Raw genomic sequence first — 20124 nt, forward strand, 5'->3', positions numbered from 1 at the left:
TATCCTCTTGTGAAAAGGAAAGCATTTGAAGGTGAACAAATCAATTACATTTTTTTTTTTTTACAGCAATTAATCCTCATTATAGAGAACAAACAAAAGATCTGTGGCACATTCTCTTTGGAAAGATCTTTTGCAAATTTTTCTTCTAAAAAAAACAAAAAAACAAAAAACAAAAAAAAAAAACCAACCAAACTATAATTCTCACAGATCACATACATCTCTTTCCAAGGACTATACAAGGCAGCTATATTTTATTCACAAAAGCCCCAAGTTTCAGTTCCATTACTGAAGAAGATAAAATACATGGAGTCCCCTTTATTTGTGTTGCACATCTTCCCATCGAGAGCATCACTCCTTCCCTATTCTACAAACAAAATCATTGTGTGGACTAGACAGCTGGCACATTACACCACAATAATTAAAGAAAAATTCATATTATTTTAGAGATAAACCAGTGATCTTCATTTATCAACTGGACAACTTATTCCTTTTTAAAACAATTTTAATAATACCAAGATTTGACTAAATCTCTAAAGTTTTAAGAAAGCAAAAAATATATAATATAATATAATATATAATGGTAATAAATAAAAAAAAAAGGCAACCCTGCTCAGGTATCATCCTAAACATCACATTCAGACAAAAAGAAAAAAATTAAAACCAGATTTGGGACATACGCGCACACACGCACACACACACGACAAGAACAGTGTACACTTGTTTTCCGGGGGGTGTGCAGTAATTTTAAGGGTACATGCCGATGGCCTGAACAAAAGGCGAAGTCAATACTGTCACTGTTAAGCATCGCTTAAACATCTACTTTTACACAAAGCAAGTTACCTTCTTAGGTCAGCCACTGCCTAAGAAGCATCCTCACTGTCCATGGTCTCATTCCCTCGTCCTTCTAGGCCAATACAGTAATATCTGGGCTCACAGAGAACTGTATGTTTCCTTCCTGCCCTCTTGGGTAGAGAAATAAAAGCACTTCTCTAGGCATCACAGTACCTGTTGATATCTGACACACACTGGAACAGAATATAGTGCGATCTCACCGCCGCCCCTGCCCCCCGCCCCACCACCTTGAGAAAGGTGGCGGATGGTGCTTGTCAACTCATCATAAATAAAAACTAAGGAACATGGCCAGTGGTCACAATTCATTCTCGGTCACTGAGAGACCAACACGACGAGATTGCATATTTGAGATTTATATGGTAGAAGTACCACTTGGATTGTTTGAAGAAAATCCCCAATATGATGCTATTCTGCCATTTCACCTCCTGCAAAGAAAATGACATAAAAAAAGGGGGGGAGGGGGACAGAAAAACCTTACATCCATAAACTCTCAACAGGACTAAAAACAAAAGTGGCGACCCACTAGAGAAAGGGAAGAAAGAAGCCAGTACCGCCATGACTCCGACCGACACCCCTCCACAGTCACAATGCAGAACTCATTTCCCAGTGAGCAAACTTTCATATGTGTTTCAAAAAGAAGCCCAAATATTCTTGCAAAATTTAAATACTGCTCATCAGTGGTAAAGAGTATAATAAATGAAGTGGCAAAGTTTTTTCAAAGATTTTGTGTAGTGTCTGGGAAAATAAATCCTGAAGAAAAAATTTTGTAGAATCTGTGGTAGGAGGTAGGGGATCAAGCCTTATTTGATTCAGTTACCTTAAGATGCATAAATACATCTTAAACTTCCTGAAGCAGAAGAGCAAAAGGTGCAAGACTCACATAACATCTCTTACAGCCATAGCAAAACAAATATAGCATTATTCCAAAAGTAGGTTCGGACAACAAAAAGCACAAGAAATATATCCAATTCAACCCACGTCTTATTCTGTGTGCGTATCTATGTAAACGTACACATCTATCTCCCTTCATATATCAATGCTAAGAGTTCTGTTTACTTTGGAGAGTACGATGGTTTCTTTTTACTGCTAAAAATACTGAACAGGAATCAGAATAAAATAGTAAGCTCCTGACCTTTACAATATTTAAGGTACCAATTAAAGCAAGTTTTTAGCCAGGAAGGGGTGGTTTTTTAGCTTCTAAACATCCTGAGTTCTGGAATTAAAGGATATAGAACAAGGGAGATAAGTGTGATCCAATTTGTCTAAGGGAAATAGCTAAAACATTTTGGTCAAAACAGATCTATAAAATAAAGGCTCTTTTGTTCAAAGAGATCAGATGCTTTTGGCATTCGGTGTTGTGATTAAATCATAATATCAGATAAGTCATTCTATTGTAGTTCCAGTCCTGACAACATGCCTACTAGACACTGCAACTCTTCACCACGGCTAGTATGCGGCCTATGTTTTCACATTCTTAACCCAGTGTAATTTGGTAAATTCCAGTACATGTTTTTCTTTGTTTAGCAAGGCCCTTAGTCTGGCTAAAACCTCAAGTTCAATGATTCACATTTTAATTATCTCCAGAAAGAACAGAAACATTCAACATTTTTATAAGTAAAACAGTGTTTTTCCACTTCCTAGCAAGGACACACACACGCACACACACACACACACACACACAAACTGTAGTGCCAAAGGCAAGATTTTTTTATACTCAATTTTCACAAGATGTTTTGTATTTGTCTCACTGTGAAGTGTGTACTATTACTGTTTTAAGAACGTCACATAGTCAAAGGCTTAATTTTATAATCTAGTCCTTTCAATTTTCAGCACAAATTTTGCCTTTGGGACTTTAAGCATGCAGTGAAAAAGTGCAAATGATTTAAAAAGCCTTTTGATTTCTATATACAACTGTAACAGCAAAAAGATCTTATGAACATTAGGGACTCATCAGCCACCACCTTTTACATACTCTATTTAAAAAGTAGGTATTAGCAATTCTTTTAGGTATAATGCATGTTGCAGTATGAATCAGAAACAGTCCATGATCAAAATAGTACAAACTGATCTCTGCAAATTCATTAGTTTTTCCAAGGGATAAATAAGATTTTAATATAAAGGTCAGGGGAAAGAAAAAAACAATAAGGCCACTGAAAGAGCATCACTTCTTTTAGAATTGGCTAAGAAATCGAGTTGGAAGTGCCCGTGGTCACGGACGCGCTGTGGCTGGCTGACAGGACACACACCCACTCTGGCACTATCTGCATAGATCAGAACCCGTTCCAAAGAACACATTCCTCCAAATTAACAGGTGGCTTATACTGGGGAGCGGTGAGGTAAAGGGGGGGGGTGCAGAAATGGCCCAGAGAATAAGGGGAAGATAAAAAGACGTTAAATAATTACATAAGCCTGATTCTGGTGTCTCCTACATATAAGAGATGGACACTCGATGCCACAAGCACACAACCCGCCAGACAATTACTGTTCATTTAACGACAGGCTGCTTTCTAAATGAGTAATTTAAAAAGGACCAAGACTTTTTGCTTTAGAACATCAATAAATGAAATTGGTCCATCAAGCTTACACGTGAAGTTCTTATGCTCAGATATTACTCCTGCTGTAATTCTCTGGCTTTAACCTAAATATAAAGTAACAGACCCCTGCCCTAAGTAGTGATGACAACAGAACAGGCTGGATAAGACACTGACGTAAGAGCTTCACACGATTCATACTGTGAAAAACAAGCATCACTCCCATCTTCAACATATCCCTTTATATATTTGCCAAATTACTAAGAAAGTTCTTACATTCATCACATGGACCTCAGACTTCTTCATTATAAATAAAGATGGTAATCCCTTCTTCGCTAGTAAGTAAATAGGAAAATGTCAAACATGCTTGGTAGGAAACATGTTAGAGGGGCAGTAGGGGATGAAAGAAGAAGAAAAATAATCCAATTGTCGAGATAATACTCCTCAATTTTATTACATGTGCAAACTCTACTTCTAAAAGGGGTAAAAAGAATTGGCTTTTAAAAACACTGCACTCGAAATAATGCTTCCGATAATAACTTCAAAGTATCAATGAAAAAGAAAATCTGTGCTTATGATATGTAGGAATTCTGATGTGTTCTTTCATTTTAGCTCATTCAAAACAAACTTGGTTTAATGTATATAACATGGCAATAACAACTTATAGGAAGGCCACGGTTCCTCTTCAATCTGTCAAATCTAATTGATTGAGAACACTCTGGAGTAAAGGCATGTGGTGATGATTTTTTTTTTTTTTTAATCTAATTCACCACCCCAAATCTCCACATCCTCTCTGGAAGTTAATTTCCCCTAGACAATCAAGGGCTCTGAAAAGTCTAGTTTCGCTATAAATATAAAATAATTTGTAGCAGAAAAATATAGCCTCTCTAAGAAGTAGATTTAATTTTTCTTTGTTCGCTGACAAACTCTGAGTTGGTTAGACAACATGGATTACCACATAACTGTAGACCACAGATCAGCACCTCAAATTCCAGCTCTACTTAAACAAAAATTAAAAAGCCCTTTAGCCAACTGGTCACGTATAAACGTTGATTCCCTTCTTCCCCAAGGTAGAAAATTCAGTTGATGGCAAATGCCTTTTGCTGAGGCAGGGGGTGGGAACGGCAGCGCCACGTCCCCCGTGGCTTCCCCGTGTGCTGAGCTCCTCTTTCCGCTGTTCCGACTTGGGCCGACTTTCAGCACAGTAATGAAGAAGCCAGAGCTGGGGTGAACGTGCAGCACTCCAGGCACGGGGCGGGGCGTGGGTGGCTGCCTTCAATTCTATAAATTATGACAATACTTGGTATTATCAAAGCCACTGTTCAAATGGCAGAGAGTGGGGTACAGTGGAGTCTTTTACAATTTATGTTTTACAGATGACTGTTAGAATTTACCAAACGAATATTTCCCCAAAAAACTTAAAAGAAAGAAAAAATCATCCACAAAACCCTACACCAAAATTCATTGTTAAAAATATTTCCTTTTGGGAATGGACTAGCGTGGCTACTGAGATGACGTGAATTTGCTTTCAGAGCTGAAACTGTTTTCCCTCATTTCATTTGCGACTTGCATCCTGCTGGTTAAAAAATACAGAAATGTTTCTAGACCATCATATGCCCCTCTTAGGCTACATTGCACTCCGTCCTTTAGTTAGGAAAGGCAAGATCATCTCTGAAGCCAGCCTCCTCGTTTCTGCGTCTGCATAACCATCCTGCGTAACCAATGATCACACAGTTCTTGAGAGTTTAAGTGGACAAATGTCCTGGCCATCTCATGGTGCTTCTCTTCTCAAGTTTCGTGTCCTGATAAGACAAATGTCTGGACTGTTTCTCAGGCTTCCAATGTGCAAAAAAGTTCCCAAGACATGAAATCAACTTGGGGCTTTGTTAAGGTATTTTGGTTCCTTGTTTTAGCCATTGAAAGCCCTGTCTTGTGTAGTGCACCAGATCCGTCAAACTGCTGTTGAGGGCCAAGGTGCACACACTTGTGCTGAGCTGAGCAAAAAACTCTGCAAACAAAGCAAAAGCAAACCAAGTGAACATACTTGCACGCACAAAAATAAAAATGGAAACAAGAAGTCAAGGTCCCAGAAACAATCCCCACAATATTCTGTACTTCATGTACCAGAGCAAAAAATTACAATCTACTGTTATGGCTTGCTATGGGTTTTATTTCAGAGTTGAATCCATAATGCCTAGCAAAGCATCATTAGTTTGCTAAGAAAGTTCTAAGAGGCTGTGAGGTAGTTAAGTGGCTACGGCCAGGAAAAAATATGTAATAGCATGAAACCAGTACTTACATATAAGTATTTACTCAGTGGTCACTGGCACGCATACCGAGCAGTTCCTCTAACAGCATGCTCCACCATCTCCTAAACCTTCGATTTCTCCAAGGGCCTTCTTCTCACGCAAGTTTTTTTTTTTTTTAAATTCCACCCCTTCCACCCCTGACCTATGAATGTTGCCGTCTCCCCTTAAGAACTGGATCTCTGAAGGTGGGGCGCGTCTCCTCCCGCGCTCGTGGCGCAAACCGGGGGCCTGGTGCACCCGGGGTATGGGCTGTGGCTCCGCTGAGGCTGGAACCCAAGACCTTCTGCGTGTAAAGCAGATGTGCTAATCACTACTCTACGGAACCACTCCTCACACAAGTTTTAAGAATGTTTACTTATGCCATATTTCTTGTACTGTCGCTAACTATCTTTCTTAACATACAATGAAAACAAACTCTGTAGTGAAGTTATGCTACTTCATATCCCAAACTTGCTGAGCCTCGGGAGAGCCAGTGACTTCCTTTCTTCATCTGCCCTGCCCTTTTGCTAGCATTTCAGTTCAGGCTGGAAGGATGATGCCCGAACTTGTGAAGGTGCTGAAGCCACTTCTAATTTAATTTTGCTAAAATCTAGCCAAAGAAAGTCAGCTCCATGCCACAGAGCTCAAAAAAGAACTACGACTAGGTTATGAGGCAGAATAGAGAAAATTTAAGAACAAATAACTACACGTTTCCTTCTCTTCAAAGAAATGAACATAAAATACAAATGATGCTATTCCCTGCCAGGCGCCATGCCCCGGTGATTACCACCAGAGCCATTTACCTTTATTCTTCCTTGTAAGGACCTCAGCCTGTTCCCAAAGATCAAAGGCGGTAAGGATGTGGGAAGTAACGGTGATATAGGAAGACGTCATGTTTTGGATGGCGGCAGGCATGCCCCCGCTGCCCACGCTGCCAGCGCTTGACTGGGACCCTACGGAGCTGGCAGAAGGCACTGGAGAGAGGGGGGATGGTGTGCCTGTGCTTCTGAAAGGCGAAAGAAAAGGAAGAACTGATTAATCACCAAAACCTCCAGATTACAGACTTCCTGTCTCTGGAACTATAGGCCAGGTCGCGAAGTTTCGGTGTGTACTAGCCAAAATGACAATCACTCCTATAAGGTCCAACAGACAGGAAAAAATGCCCTTCACTCAGTATTTCTGGATTTATTCCATAAAATACAGGGGGAGGGGACCCAGCAAACGGAAAGAATAACTAGATGGAGGCTGGGCATCCTTCACTGGGCATAGAATCAGGTGGGCAAGTCTGTATCCCCAACCCGCTTTCCCAGGCTGTTTACATCGCCCACTCCCTAGGCCTGGAGTCCCTTCCTCTCCTCACCCCTACTCCGACTTCTCCTAGGAAGACAGTGCTGCCCTGTGAAGGCAGTCCCAATCACCTATATATTCGTTCTTTCGTCCACTCAATGAACAGTAGCAGGGCACCTACTCTGCCCCTGGCACTCTTCCAGACGCCTGGGCGACATCAAGGCTTCCTTTCTGCCACTGACTTTGTTTCCTTGCATTTATTTATTAGCTTGTCTATTGCATTTCTCACATTCCATTATACTTTTCTGTTTATTCCTTTTCCTGAGTCACAAGCATCTTGAAGGCAGGCACCATTTCTTATTAATCTTTGCATTTCTAGCATTTAGCAGAGTAGGTGCAAAGAGTAGGCTTTTGATAAATATCTGCTGAATCAATGACTGAATGCAGTAAAACAGCCTACGAGGAGACCAGGTGAGGAAGCATCATGTATCAGGGGATTCATAATCTTCCCTCTACTCTCTTCTTGACTATATACCAGTACATGCAAGTTAACAAGTGCCTTGAGGTGGATAAAATGAGAAACACAAGTGAAATCACTTAGGCCTACTGGATATAAAATGGAAAAATAGGTCAGCAGCAGTAACCTCGTAATGAGAGTTGCAGTAACCTGCTCTTTGAGTTGCATGAATCCTAAGTGTCCCCAGCAGCACACACAATTTGAAGGACTAGAGTGAAGCTCCACAACAGCAGTGAGTCTCGTCTACTTTGTTTACTGCTGTATCCCCTGGACCTAAAACAAGGTTTGGTACAAAGAAAGGACTCGGTCTATGTTGGTTGGACAAATGCTAATGGAGTTATCCAAAATAATGTGACTGACGATGTATTAACTTAAAATAATATCTCAGAGGTGGGAGTCATGAAAATTTTCAGAGGTGAAAAGTTATTTCTCAGGACTTTTTTTAAGAGAGGCCATATAGGTGTCTCTTCTTTTGAATGTGCTGGAAACAGGGCAATCTTCTAGGTGATAATCTCAAAACAGCAAAACCTATCAGAACTAGGAACTTGTCATGAAGTATGACCAAATTTAAAAAATATTAGGCAGCTACTACAGAGAAGAAAATTCTAAGGATCCTGTTTTTCAACATCTTATGGCACAGATGAACAATTTCAATTTACAAAGTGGGGAAATTTTTAACTAAAGATGATCGTTTATGTTCTTAATGTCACTGTTATGGATCCTGCAGAAGATGGAGGGCCTATGGTCTGGAGAGTTGTTATTTGCTGAAACGCCAAGATGCCGTGTAAATAGAAAAGGGTTTTTGGCTCTGGTTCTGTTGGCTCTGGCTCTAGTTGTTTTGTGTCCTTAGGCATAGCTAAGGATCTTCAAAGCTCTAACATTTTGACCCTGTAGTCTTTGCAATTATATTTTGTTACCCAATCAGCAAGCACCTTGATTTATAAATATTCCTTGAAAAGACTAAAAGATGCAAATGATTTAAGTTGAAGGAGCAAATAAGCACATACACATATAGAATTTTTGAAAAGCCAAAGTCACATGTATATCCAAATGGTAAATAATGAACCAATATTGGAATTTATTTAAATTAGCTCATCATTACCTTGCAATGCATGGAGAAGGTGTCTGGGCAACTCTGGAAGAACTCTGGAAGTGCTCATTAAGAGTACGAGAATACCTTATTGCTCTGTCTTTTTTACAACGAAACATCGCCATGTTCAAAATGGACTGGCAACGCATGCTATGAACATAAAACAGACGTTAAAATGAAGAATCACCTTGCAGGCATGAGCGTCACTACTGCAGAAGCCAACTAATCTTCTACGGCCTAATGAACACATTGAGTTTTCCTCATCTGCATGAGGAAGAATATCTTAAGACTCTTACTGCACTGTTCACTGGCATCGGAACTAAATATTGGTAGAAAATACAAAAATACAAGGATATCACTTAAGTCACAGGACTAAAGCACTTACTGAGTCATCAGTAAAATGGCAGTAGGTGCCATTTCATAATAATTTTAACTCTCAGTGCAATCAACCCTTGACTTTAATCTTTTACTGATTCACCTTTCACTGGAATTTTCATGCAAAGTAAACAAATTTCAAAATCTCTTTGTAACATCAAAAGATACAAAAACAAATGTGACACCATTTAGACAAAAAAAGTACTCACCATAAAACAGCAAATATTTTCTCTTGTGTTGGTGCTGTGGCATCTGAGAAGGATTTCAATGACATTATGAACCTATAGAAAATATAAAAATAGATCCGGGTTAAATAAAAGCAGTTGGAAAATCCCTGACACAAAGACATCTTATTATGTTTGTCTTGGTTTTATATCGATTTATCCTGAAGATGTGAAGATGAGAGCAATGTAGGAAAAAAATAAGGCTTTGGAGCAACAATTCGGGCCATTCAAAAAACCAGTGAGAACGTGTCTCTTTGCTGGCCTGTCCACTAACTTGACCCCAAGCAGACTTATGTCCTGACTTGAGTGCCCAGTTGAAATGCAGATAAGGAAGGAAGGTAAAACTGAGATGAGAGTGCATCTGATAAGAAAGCCAAACTGGAAAAACCAACCTCTCTCTGAAAGGTTTGGCATTTCACAGTGCACCTGGCAAATGAGGTCGCTGGATCCAACTTCTCTGTCCTAGCATTCACCTAGAATATAATTTCAGTTCAGGACAAAAAAAAAAAAAAAGTTCTTGGATCAGTATCTTTTTTAAGGCTCCCCTTTACTAAGCTGCCTTCATACTAGGGTTCAAGTGGATTACAGCAATAAAGGTGAGGAAAGAGAAGTACTTACGAGAATGGCAAAATGACCTGCCACTTACTTAATGAGGTCTTCAGTTTCAGAGTATAGTGAGTAGGCTGACTTGGACGCTGGGCTTTCCAACTCCATGGAAATCCCACACTCAATGAAGGACAAGGCGGCTTCCAAGTACTTAAAAGCCTTCCCAACCTTGTCTGTCTGTAGGAAAAGAACATGGTCACTGTTAGGCCTGAGACACACAGCCACATCCTTTACAACTTTCCTCTGCTGTCACAGTTTAATTATGGCTACAGAGAAGTGCAAGAACAAAACAAACCAAAATGATGACCAAAGCCTGTTGGCTGACCTACTGAAATGTTCTTTTAGAACAAATTCAGTAGGAAAAAGAAAATAATCCTGCATTAAGACCATACTCTCGAAATCTTATTAAAATACATATTCAAATAAAGGCAATGAGTACAGTCCCCTTGTTATTAGTGTGCAATTACTCAAATAATTTTCCTGAGGAATATTCATCTCTATACATCTAGAGTAATGCAGACACAAGTTTCTTTGTATGTTTTGAAGTTTATCTTATAACAAGTAGAAAACATTATGGTTCATGAGCATCTTAGATACTATGTCAAACAATAATTGTTTCATGCTATCTTAGAGCTCAACAAATTATGTAATCTCCTTTGGAAGTCTGAGTTAAGTGTACAAGGCTATCCCCTGGGCCAACTGAGGATAAAACTGCAGAGACTCTTAAAGGGAACACAGAAATAAAAATGAAATCTGATACTGGTAGTCACCTAAACCTGAATATACATTTTATCCCTCAACGGTCTTCTCGGTCAGTGGAACGCAGCTAATTCACTGAGACTGAGAAGCGCCTCGACTTCTTTCCTACACGTGGCAGATGCACAGCATTGTAAGAGCAACTGATAAATACATGTGTAAGTCTGTAGTTTCTGCTAATGCTTTCAATTTGATAATGTTCAACAAAAAAAAAGAGAATGATACAGTAAAGACTGGAGTATAAAAAGATAGTGACATATCAGAAAGAAAGTTAAGGCTACTAATTTTTTTTAAATAACTTGACTTTAAAATATTTTTTTTTTTCCTAGGCTCAGAAAAATAGTGACAAAAAGAAAAAAAAAATCAAATTAGCATGGCCCAATTAACCAGCAGTACAGGGCCTTTCTGGTTTGCTTTACTGGTGGGGATTTAACTCTTCGAATTTATTTATTCACTACCATATCTTTCACCGAATTTCCAAATTTCATAGTTGCCTTAGGGCATAAACAGAAGAAACTACAGTAACACTATCTGTCAATATTCACCTCCTTAAGTAAGCTGTAAGGCTAATAATGCAAATATACCTGTGATAAACTCCCCATGTAGCTCCTGAGACTGTGTGAAAGTATCAGAGTTATTTCCCTACTCGACAATGAGCATAATGTAGAGGTGAAATATACTTCTCTATATTCAGTTGTGTACTTAACTATTTGGAATGTGAAATGGACACCTTTGAGACACTGTGCAATTAAAGGATAATATCGCAAAGAGGCTGGCCATTCAGGTTTTTGTCCAAACTGGCACATTTTGAGACTGAAATGAAACATTATTATTTATTAAAATGGGTTGCAACAGGCATAGATCAGGACTGTCTTGGGTCAATGGGATGTGTGGCTGGCTTAGGTAGGGAGAAAAAAAGATGCGCATGTATACAGATTAAAAGCAAAACAAAGTTCCCTGTAGAATACTTACTTGTTTGAATAATGAAGGAATCTAAGGCTGAAAGTGTCCAATGTCAAAAGATAAGTTTTACATAACTGGCTGCCAAAGAACTGAATATTTACTCTTTTTCAGAACTCAAAAGATTCATACAGTCCTAGCAACAACCTTGAAAAGTTGGAAGGAAGAAGGCTGAAAAGATACCATTGTTTGTCACAGTCTTAGTCCTCTTAATCTGATTCAGATCATCCTGGTACCACGTGGCTTTAGAGACAGGACTATGGAGGGTTGTCGCTGATCCCCTTACAAAATCCAGCATGGTGAGGACTCAATAAACATTTTGCTCCAGTGAATGGGGACCTGATAAAAAAGGGTCTCAGCCCAGCCCTCCCTAGCCCGTCTGAGAACAGATGTCAGTCTACAGACTGGGGCTACGAGCACCAGGCCGATCTTGATGTCTGCCACGCACAGATCTGATTCAGAGCCCTATGGGCCTGTAGAGTGTGTGGATAGGTTTGCATGTGGGAAAATAAAGGCAACCCACACTCTTCTTCTGTGGTACGTTCAACACATGGTATTTGCCGGAGTTTAGCTTTCGAGAATACATTAAGTTTAGATGTTTAAATATGACAAAGAGCAAACACTAATTATATTGTAGCAGCAAAGATGTGAAACCACATTTAATTACGTATGCAATTAATAACAAAACCATCGCCTTCCAGAAAGTCCAACAGCCACCAGGTAGAAACAGTTCATTTTTTTTAAAGCACGTTTGACAACGGTGCAATCGTTGCCTTCATCTTAAAATTTCATCTAATGGCTTTGGTCTAGGATTCCCTCACGTTAGTCTCTCAAGGGCTCTAAGATGATTCTGGAATGCAAATAGGCTACCTCACCTTTCAAATATTTCAGGTTAAACACAAATAGAGTAACTTTCAATAGCAGGATCCGTTTTTCATACCCAAAGAACTAATTCAGTGGGACAGGATGCACTCGTGTATTAAATAAAACACTACATGGTAGATCAACTTTCACTCATTTAGATACAAAACTTGTGACTAGGTACTTTGTATATTTTCCCATGACCAATTAATGGAGTCAAAAAAATCATAATAATTTCACTAAGAATCCCTTACCCCTCACTCAAGATCCTGCTTATGTTATGGTCAGTGTCATACTCCTCCCTCCTGCCACTGCCCACCCCCAAAACCCCCGCCCCAATATATTTAGTGGTCTGGACACAGTAGAATAAGATAACAAATATTTTTCCAGAAAACATTCTACCAAAGGAATAAAGAGCTAAGACTGACCATTAACTCTGCTTTTTGCTTCAACTTTTTCGCCTCCTTCATGTGAAGCTCTGCTTGTCTGAAAGGGAAGAGAAGATCGGGGTGGGTCATGTGAACCTAAAATAACTAGACTGACGCGAGATGACTGAAGAAGACTCAGAGGGTGAAAAACGATGGGAGGAGAGGAGGGCAAAGAAGAGAAAGAAGGCAAAGAAGGGGAAAAGGAAGTGAGGAGGAGGGGGAAGGAGGAAGAAAGAACAGGCAAATAAATAAGAAGTGAGCATCCAAAATCTTACTTGTCAAACTTTGCTTGAGGCTTCCCTGGTTTAGAGTTACCATTTGGCAAAGAAGGCACAGGAAAAGGATTTGCAGTGTCTCCAGAAGATCCCTTTAAAAAATCATTATACAGATCACACTCTAACATTTAAGATCATTGACCTAAATGTACCATCCCTTTGAATTAGTCCAAAATAATTCAAAAAAGAGGAAATCAAACACTGCATAATTTAGCTTAGTCAGGCACTTCAGCTAGATTTAACTGAAACTGTAGGTTCCGATTACAGTGGAGACTCAAAAACATATAAGACAAAACTGTTCAGGAGAACAGATAATGACAAAGATAAACGTAACATTTTCTTTTTAGTTAATATACACACACCCAGGTTAACAGGAAGCCAGGAACTTGCATTTGAGAAAAGTGGATAACTTTTTCCCATCATAATCAATAATGAAAGTATGAGATCAAATATTCAAACCAACAACTAACCAGGATAACCATTTATTACTACAAAACACCTGAGAGAAAATTAACACGAAACATCTGATTTTTCACCTCTGAATCACTTTAAGAGCAAACTGACACCTAAATGTTCATGCATTGCTAACTATGTTTTACTCTTCCTCTGAAGAGCAGAATTTTATACACAAACAACTCATTATTGCCTTATTAAAACTGATGAATAGCTCTGAAGTACCATTGTTAGGAACTTAACCTATTTGGGAGTTTCAAGTAAAGACACACATCGATATATCCCATTTCACAAAACTGAGGCTTCCCCTACTTACTTTGTGTTCTGTAGAGCTTCCAGAACTCTTCCCCTCTGCTTTTCTGCGCTTGGGGACGGGAGAGTCCTTATGGCTGCCCTTGGTACTACTGGCACTTTTGGGAGGGTCCTGGCCACAAGGGTGTGCTTCCCGTCGTGGCCTCTTCTGTGCAGGCTTGGCTGGCTTCTGGGAGGATGAGGATGAGGATGACACAAGTGTAGGGGGAAGCATGTCCTTCTTTGAGGGCTCAGAGGAGGGCCTAGGTGGTCTGGAATGAAACATCATATGAAACTAAGGTAGAACACGAACTACATAACTTAGTCGTTTAGTTAAAAGGACACTATGGCTGCTGACACAAAAGACTAAGATACCACAAACTGTGAAGCCCATTTTTTTTTTGTAGAAAGGCCAAATTTCAGGGACTTTTGATGCCTTTGAAAAATCCAGTCCTGTTGATGAGTAATAAATGAAGTTGTATGATTTGTCACTGAGCTTGTGGAGTCTGCCAGTGGCTCTAACCTTCCCTAAGCAAGTCTGTTTGCATTAGCGGCTCCCTAACCTGTCCCTTTCCACAAGCAGGCAAGCCCAGCTGCCACCTTCACATCTGACTCCTTCTCTCACTCTCAAACCCTTTCACAGTAACACTATGCACTTGCTTTTGCCACATCGTTTTGTGAAGCAATTTCTTGAACAAATCAGTGAGTGAATAATAGTTACTTTTTGTAACTCTGGACAAGTCATTTTCTGCGTCTTGGTTTCTAATTCTGCAACGTAGAGATAATAATAGCATCTCTTTTATCCTTATGTAAAAATTCCTTTATAAAGAAGTCAATTCCAGGTGTTTAGGAAATGTTCCACTGTTAAAATGTTTTTGATAAATCCAAGTTTGCTGCCAAATGAATTGTTAATTTCTATAAGGTCCTCATGGATGAAAGCAGTATGAAACAAACTTACCACAACATCCAAATGATCCTGAATGAGTTTATTAATCCACTCATTCTACTGCAGAACAAAAACGTTTTTGCCATGTCAAGACTCAGGAAGACTCGATCACCTTTCTAGGCTGTTCCTAATCTCTATACTCACTTTGTTTTAGAAGATTCCTTGTGAGAGGATGAAGATGAAGATTGTGATTTGATTTCTTTCTCCAGTCTGACTTTCTTGCTATCATGGTCTCTTTCTGCTTCACCCTATGATGGTAGTATAACAGAGTAAACTCTTAGAAACATAATCGTACAGGCAAAATAGAAAAAGTAGTACAGCAAAAACAATGAGAACAGTTAAACTTTTGGAGACATCTACCTATACACACACAGCAGTCTTCTAAGTACCTACGTCGTGTGTGTGTGCGCGCGCGCGCGCGGGCAGGGGGAGGCAGACAATCTAGATTTGATGTGATCTGTGCAGAGACCAAGTTTTGCATGAGGAGGGACTGTTCTTTATACTCAGGAAAGAAAGGATGCCTAAGTAATAGCTGACAACAAGAATAAGTAGTAGACTTCAATACATCGTTGTTTTCTAAATATAAAAAGTCAAAAAAACATGCCTATTCACATCAAGTAACAACAGCTGATTTTATGAGTAAGGTTCCCCTGTTCTTTCAAAAGAACCATCCACTTACACCAATTTATTGCTCATATAAAATTAGAAGTGGAGTACTTAAAGCTTAGCTTTTCTCCTAATGAATAAGCAAGTAAATTGTCGAAAACGAAACAGGCTACGAAATCCTCTATGTGTCTTACAGACAGGGCCAGAAAGGCATACGACAAAATAAAAATAGTTGCTTTTGGACTCTGGCTTTTTCTCCTCCACTGATACATTTTGTTTCTTTTTTAAAAAACTAAATCTATACATGTAAAGAAAGATACAGTCATATGTTTTTGTTTTTCAAGATATTTGATAGAAAATTAAGGATTCTTAAATATGATTTTAAGTGACGGAGGAGTAATGAGAAGGGATGTTTAACTCTACCAAGAGTTAAGTACATCAAAAGCATCCATTTATACCAGCTAAAGTGAAAGATAAACACATGAGATCATTCAAAGAACAAAAAATTCTCCATGGCCAAAGTCATGTTCTTGTGCTCGCTTGTCAACATGTACAGCAAGTTTGCACAAAGTCCAGCACGCAGACCCAGCGACTGGGCGGTGGTCTCCTGCACCCTGGTCTGGGCTCGGGCAACGCTGCATGGGCAGGAGCTACCGCTGTTCCCGCAAGCGAAGGTGAAGTGATTGGTGGGAGCTGCTCAATTAATGCTGATGTGCATTTAGAATTAAACTCCAACTATCAGTCCAGCAAGAAAGAAATCTGGGACACCACCAGACAATCTAGGACAATCTCTCAAAAACCTGAAATCTTCCCTTAAAGCCTTAAGGGAAACAAACATTCTTCGAATTAACCGACTGTGGGAGGCCCGGTTTTCACCACTGACTGTCTCTGCTTCTCTCTGTCTGTTTCTGTCTCATGTTCCTTGAATTTCTCCAAGAAAAATGAATGAATTAAGATGTGCAGACTCACGCTCTGCCCAGTCACTAATAAGCAGCCTAGCCCCGCTCAAAAGAAGGAGAAATATTAAAAAACACACCATCCTCCCGGCATCCTGCAAACTAATGTGCCCGAAAGTGTATTTCCATTCAGCTCGTCATCAACACCTTTGGAAAAACATTTCTTGTTTCAAAGCGCATCATTCTAGGTGGCTTGTAAATATGCTTGTTTTTAATCTCTTAGTGTGCACACAAGTGCGAACATTAAGAAAGGAAAACATGGGTGGAGGAGAGAAAGTAAATCCAAGGGAAGGCTTGTACCTTTGGGGGCCATCAATTCTGCACTGTCCTGCACACTCCCACTCGACAGCCCCACATCTAGGGAGTGCTTGGATGTGGCTAGTCTGAAGTGACAAGTGGCTTTAAGAACTCAGTGTAACAAAGGAAAATGTAATAATTTTTATATTGATTAAATGTTTAAGTGATATTTTAGATTCAATAAAATTATTATTAAAATTACTTTACTGGTGTGCCCCTGCCCCCTTTTTATATTTCTTAGTGTGGCTACTAGAAAATGTTAAATTACATATGTGGCTCACATTACATTTCTATTGGATAGCGCTGCTCCACACACTTCTAGAGAGGATCTGCAAAGTGGGCTCTGAAACTCCAACTAGCTAAGGCAAAGAAGGAATTATAAAATGTACAGGCGAGATAAGATAAAAGCGAACCAGGTGCTCAGAAATATAACCATTCATTACAGAACAGTGGGGAAAAAATATCTTGAGAAACCTAATAAGGAGATAACTTGTGACATAAATAAGCACATCCTGAAAGCACAACTGAAACCTGACAGGAAATTTCACCCAGCTGTTCCTCATGTGGCACTCAGCGTGAGCCAGCAGCAGAATCCTGAAGCACAGTTCAGGAGAAATGTAAGCCCGTTGTGGCTTTGCACAGCACCCAGGCCTCCATTCAACAATCCATAATGGTAAAGCTTCTTGAGTCAGTCATCGATGTTAGCAGAGAAAAAAGAATAAATTGGAAATGACTGGATTAAGAGAGGTCCCTACCACTGGGAGCATCCTCCTTGTCACTTAACCAACTGTGCCCCAGGGTCTCTGCCACCAACAGGTTTAATGAATTCTCCTGAGTTTTAGATGAAAGGCTGCAAACTGGCCTAGCAAGCAGTGCAAGAAGACAGGAAATTTATCTTTGGGAAACGTCGCAGAAATTGCTAAAGTATCTAGACAGACATTGTATATGAGGTAGTTAGTAACATATACTTTTTTTAGTCGAAGGTATTTCTAGGCAGTTAGTTACACATGGGATAAGCCCCCAAGGCAAAACTAAGCATAATCCATCTGCAGTTTACTTCCTAAAGAAAACACCAGACCTCAGAGGTGGAACGAGACAGTTAATTTTTGTTTGTATATTTTCATGCTGCTTAGAACATGCTAGTTATGACTCTAAACCAAAGTGGCAGACCTTCTAAACCACATATGAAAATAAGATTCATAGTGAGTCAATCCTTACAAACTGGTTATAACCCTGGCTTGTGCCAATCCGTGACTCAAGAGAACAGCCCCTCACCCGCCCTCCCGCCCCCCAAAAAAAACAACAAACCAAGAAATCACTAAATACTGACTTCAAAGCTAGCATTAACAACTTTGTTGGCACTTCCTGGAGTAATGTGCTTCATACTGACATGTAGCAACTTAGAAGCTGATGATATTCTGTAAGCTGGCAGAAAGGAAGTCATTAAACCAACTAAAGCAAAAATCCTCTTCTATTCATTTTGCTCACTTGACTGAGCTCAAGCCTCTGGGCTTGAGGTTAGTATTTTTGTACACTGTGTATTTGGAACCCTGTCATCTTCTGTCTGGAACAGTAACAGAGGCTTCCCTAGAGCAGGCACTACGTATTTGTTAACTGGCATGGAAATTAAGTTTAGCAGCTGAGGGGCACAGCTGAGGTCCCTGGAAACAGTACTGCACTACAACTTTAAGTGGACGGATTCAGGAAGAGGGAGCCTCACAATACGGGGTAGCAGGAAATGCAGGCTTGAATTTCAAGACTGGAAAACAGGAGGGAAGGAGTTAAGGTTTTTCTGGATCGAGAAGCCATTTGAAAATGAGATGAGAGCGTTGAACTCTCTCTTCTAGAGGAAAAAGAAGTCTCCTCTGCCCTGTGGCTTAGCCACAGATTGAGCTCCATATCAGGGCATCTTGTGGAGGTCTGGGTGTTGGAAGTTCCCTTTTCCCAGAAGGATAAGTGTCTCAGTGGTGCTGCACCTACAAGAGGAGGCTGCTGGCTGATGACCTGGTCCTAACTGACTTGTTTGCTTTTCTTAACCTGTCGGGCCAGGCAGCCAGGGATTATATGCCAAATGCCGCTCCACCCACGGAGAAGAGCAAAGGGCAAGAATGAAGCCCATAAAAGGAAGAGGAAGGACTGTGCTAGACCAAGGTGGTTTCGGGACGAGAGTGCTGTAGGGCAGCCTGGTGCCCGCCCAGCGCTGGCTTACCATCTAGGTACCTGTAGCGAGAAGGGGAAATAAAGGTGGCTTTTTCAGAACTGACACGCATTTGGGGCCATAATGTTTCTAACAGGGGTTAAGGTAGTCTTGTAGGAGCCTGGCTGTGGTGGGGAGAGATGAGAGGCATCTGAAAGGGTAACATGAAGTGGAGAAGGAGTGGGTAGGGGGTACAGCACTGGGGTGTCAGTAATGCAGAGACTGAGTCAGGGATGATACCACAACTGCCAGAGTCAGTACAATGGTCTTGAACTATGACCGTGTGACTCTCTCCAAGAATCCTCCCACCAGACTCTTGTGTGGTGGGGAAAAAGTGTGACAGAAAAGAAAGGGCACTGGACTGGGAGGAATCAGCATACCTAAGCTCCAAACCTGCTTTTACTAAGCAGCAAATGACGTTAGAGCCTTTCTGGATCTCATCCATATAAGGCAGCGGCTGAACGAGTGACCTGCAGGCCTCGGCACTCAAATTCTAAGACTCCGTCATCTTCTTCCACAGGAAGAAATGAGCCTGGTAGCACATACAGCGTAGGAAAAGTGGAGAAGCAGCCTTTTGGGAAATCTGGGTACTTCTCTGGGACGTGCCTCTGCGGACGGTTCAATAAGAAGACAACACAGAGTAGGAAAAGGACAAGAACCATATGATTTCTCTCATATGTGGGATATAAAACAAAAAGCAACAAACAAAACAAACAAACCTCGTGGACACAGACAACAGTATGGTCTGTTCCCAGAGAGGAAGAGGGTGGGGAGAGGGTGAAGAGGGTAACGGGGTGACAGAAAGAGACTAGACTTTGGGTGCTGAGCACACAATGCAATATACAGATAATGTATTATACAACTGACTGTACACTTGAAACCTATATAATCTTATTAACCAATGTCACCCCAAAACAGTTAATTAAAAAAAAGATACAGCAGATGCCAACTCCAACTTAGCATTAAGAATGAGGGTAGGACTTACTGAGAAGACAGGCTATAATATAGTCACTGGGATAAGTACTACAGAAAAAAAAAATTAATCCACGTTTTTTCTTCTTGTTGGTGAGGGGAAAAACAGGCATTAGAATGCCTTAAAACAGCCTTAACATGCATATGGTTACAATGCTCTTCTTAGGGTAACTTAACAAGCATGAAGAAATTAAAGTGGCTTCGGGAAATTATTGTCCTTCAAACCCTTGATTTTGAAGGACAATAACTAGGAATGTTGATCTGGAGACAGATCTTGGATAGAAGGGAAGGACTGAACCAACAACCATCCTTGAACAATAAAAATGCACATTCCTCACCATATCCCATAACTTCTC

The 20124-nt window shown here is 40.2% G+C and overlaps 1 protein-coding gene across 3 annotated transcripts in view; it reads right to left on the reverse strand.

The window, feature by feature from the left end:
- Nucleotides 1-3610: 3610 nt before the first annotated feature.
- Nucleotides 3611-20124, reverse strand: part of AFF1 (AF4/FMR2 family member 1) — a 165065-nt gene continuing 148551 nt past the window's right edge. For 2 of the 3 annotated variants that reach the window (XM_006907569.3, XM_006907570.3), the window contains 9 exons: nt 14885-14988; nt 13820-14066; nt 13051-13142; nt 12776-12833; nt 9811-9947; nt 9150-9221; nt 8578-8715; nt 6475-6677; nt 5252-5391 (listed from right to left, as the gene is read on the reverse strand). In XM_006907569.3, the coding sequence (XP_006907631.1) occupies nt 5270-5391; nt 6475-6677; nt 8578-8715; nt 9150-9221; nt 9811-9947; nt 12776-12833; nt 13051-13142; nt 13820-14066; nt 14885-14988 (1173 nt within the window). In that variant the 3' untranslated portion in view covers nt 5252-5269. Of the gene's footprint in view, nt 5392-6474; nt 6678-8577; nt 8716-9149; nt 9222-9810; nt 9948-12775; nt 12834-13050; nt 13143-13819; nt 14067-14884; nt 14989-20124 lie in introns of all 3 variants that reach the window. The other variant, XM_006907568.3, reaches the window with a different exon arrangement.

This window comes from Pteropus alecto, unplaced genomic scaffold (assembly GCF_000325575.1).
Source record: "Pteropus alecto unplaced genomic scaffold, ASM32557v1 scaffold161, whole genome shotgun sequence".
Classification (NCBI taxonomy): domain Eukaryota; kingdom Metazoa; phylum Chordata; class Mammalia; order Chiroptera; family Pteropodidae; genus Pteropus; species Pteropus alecto.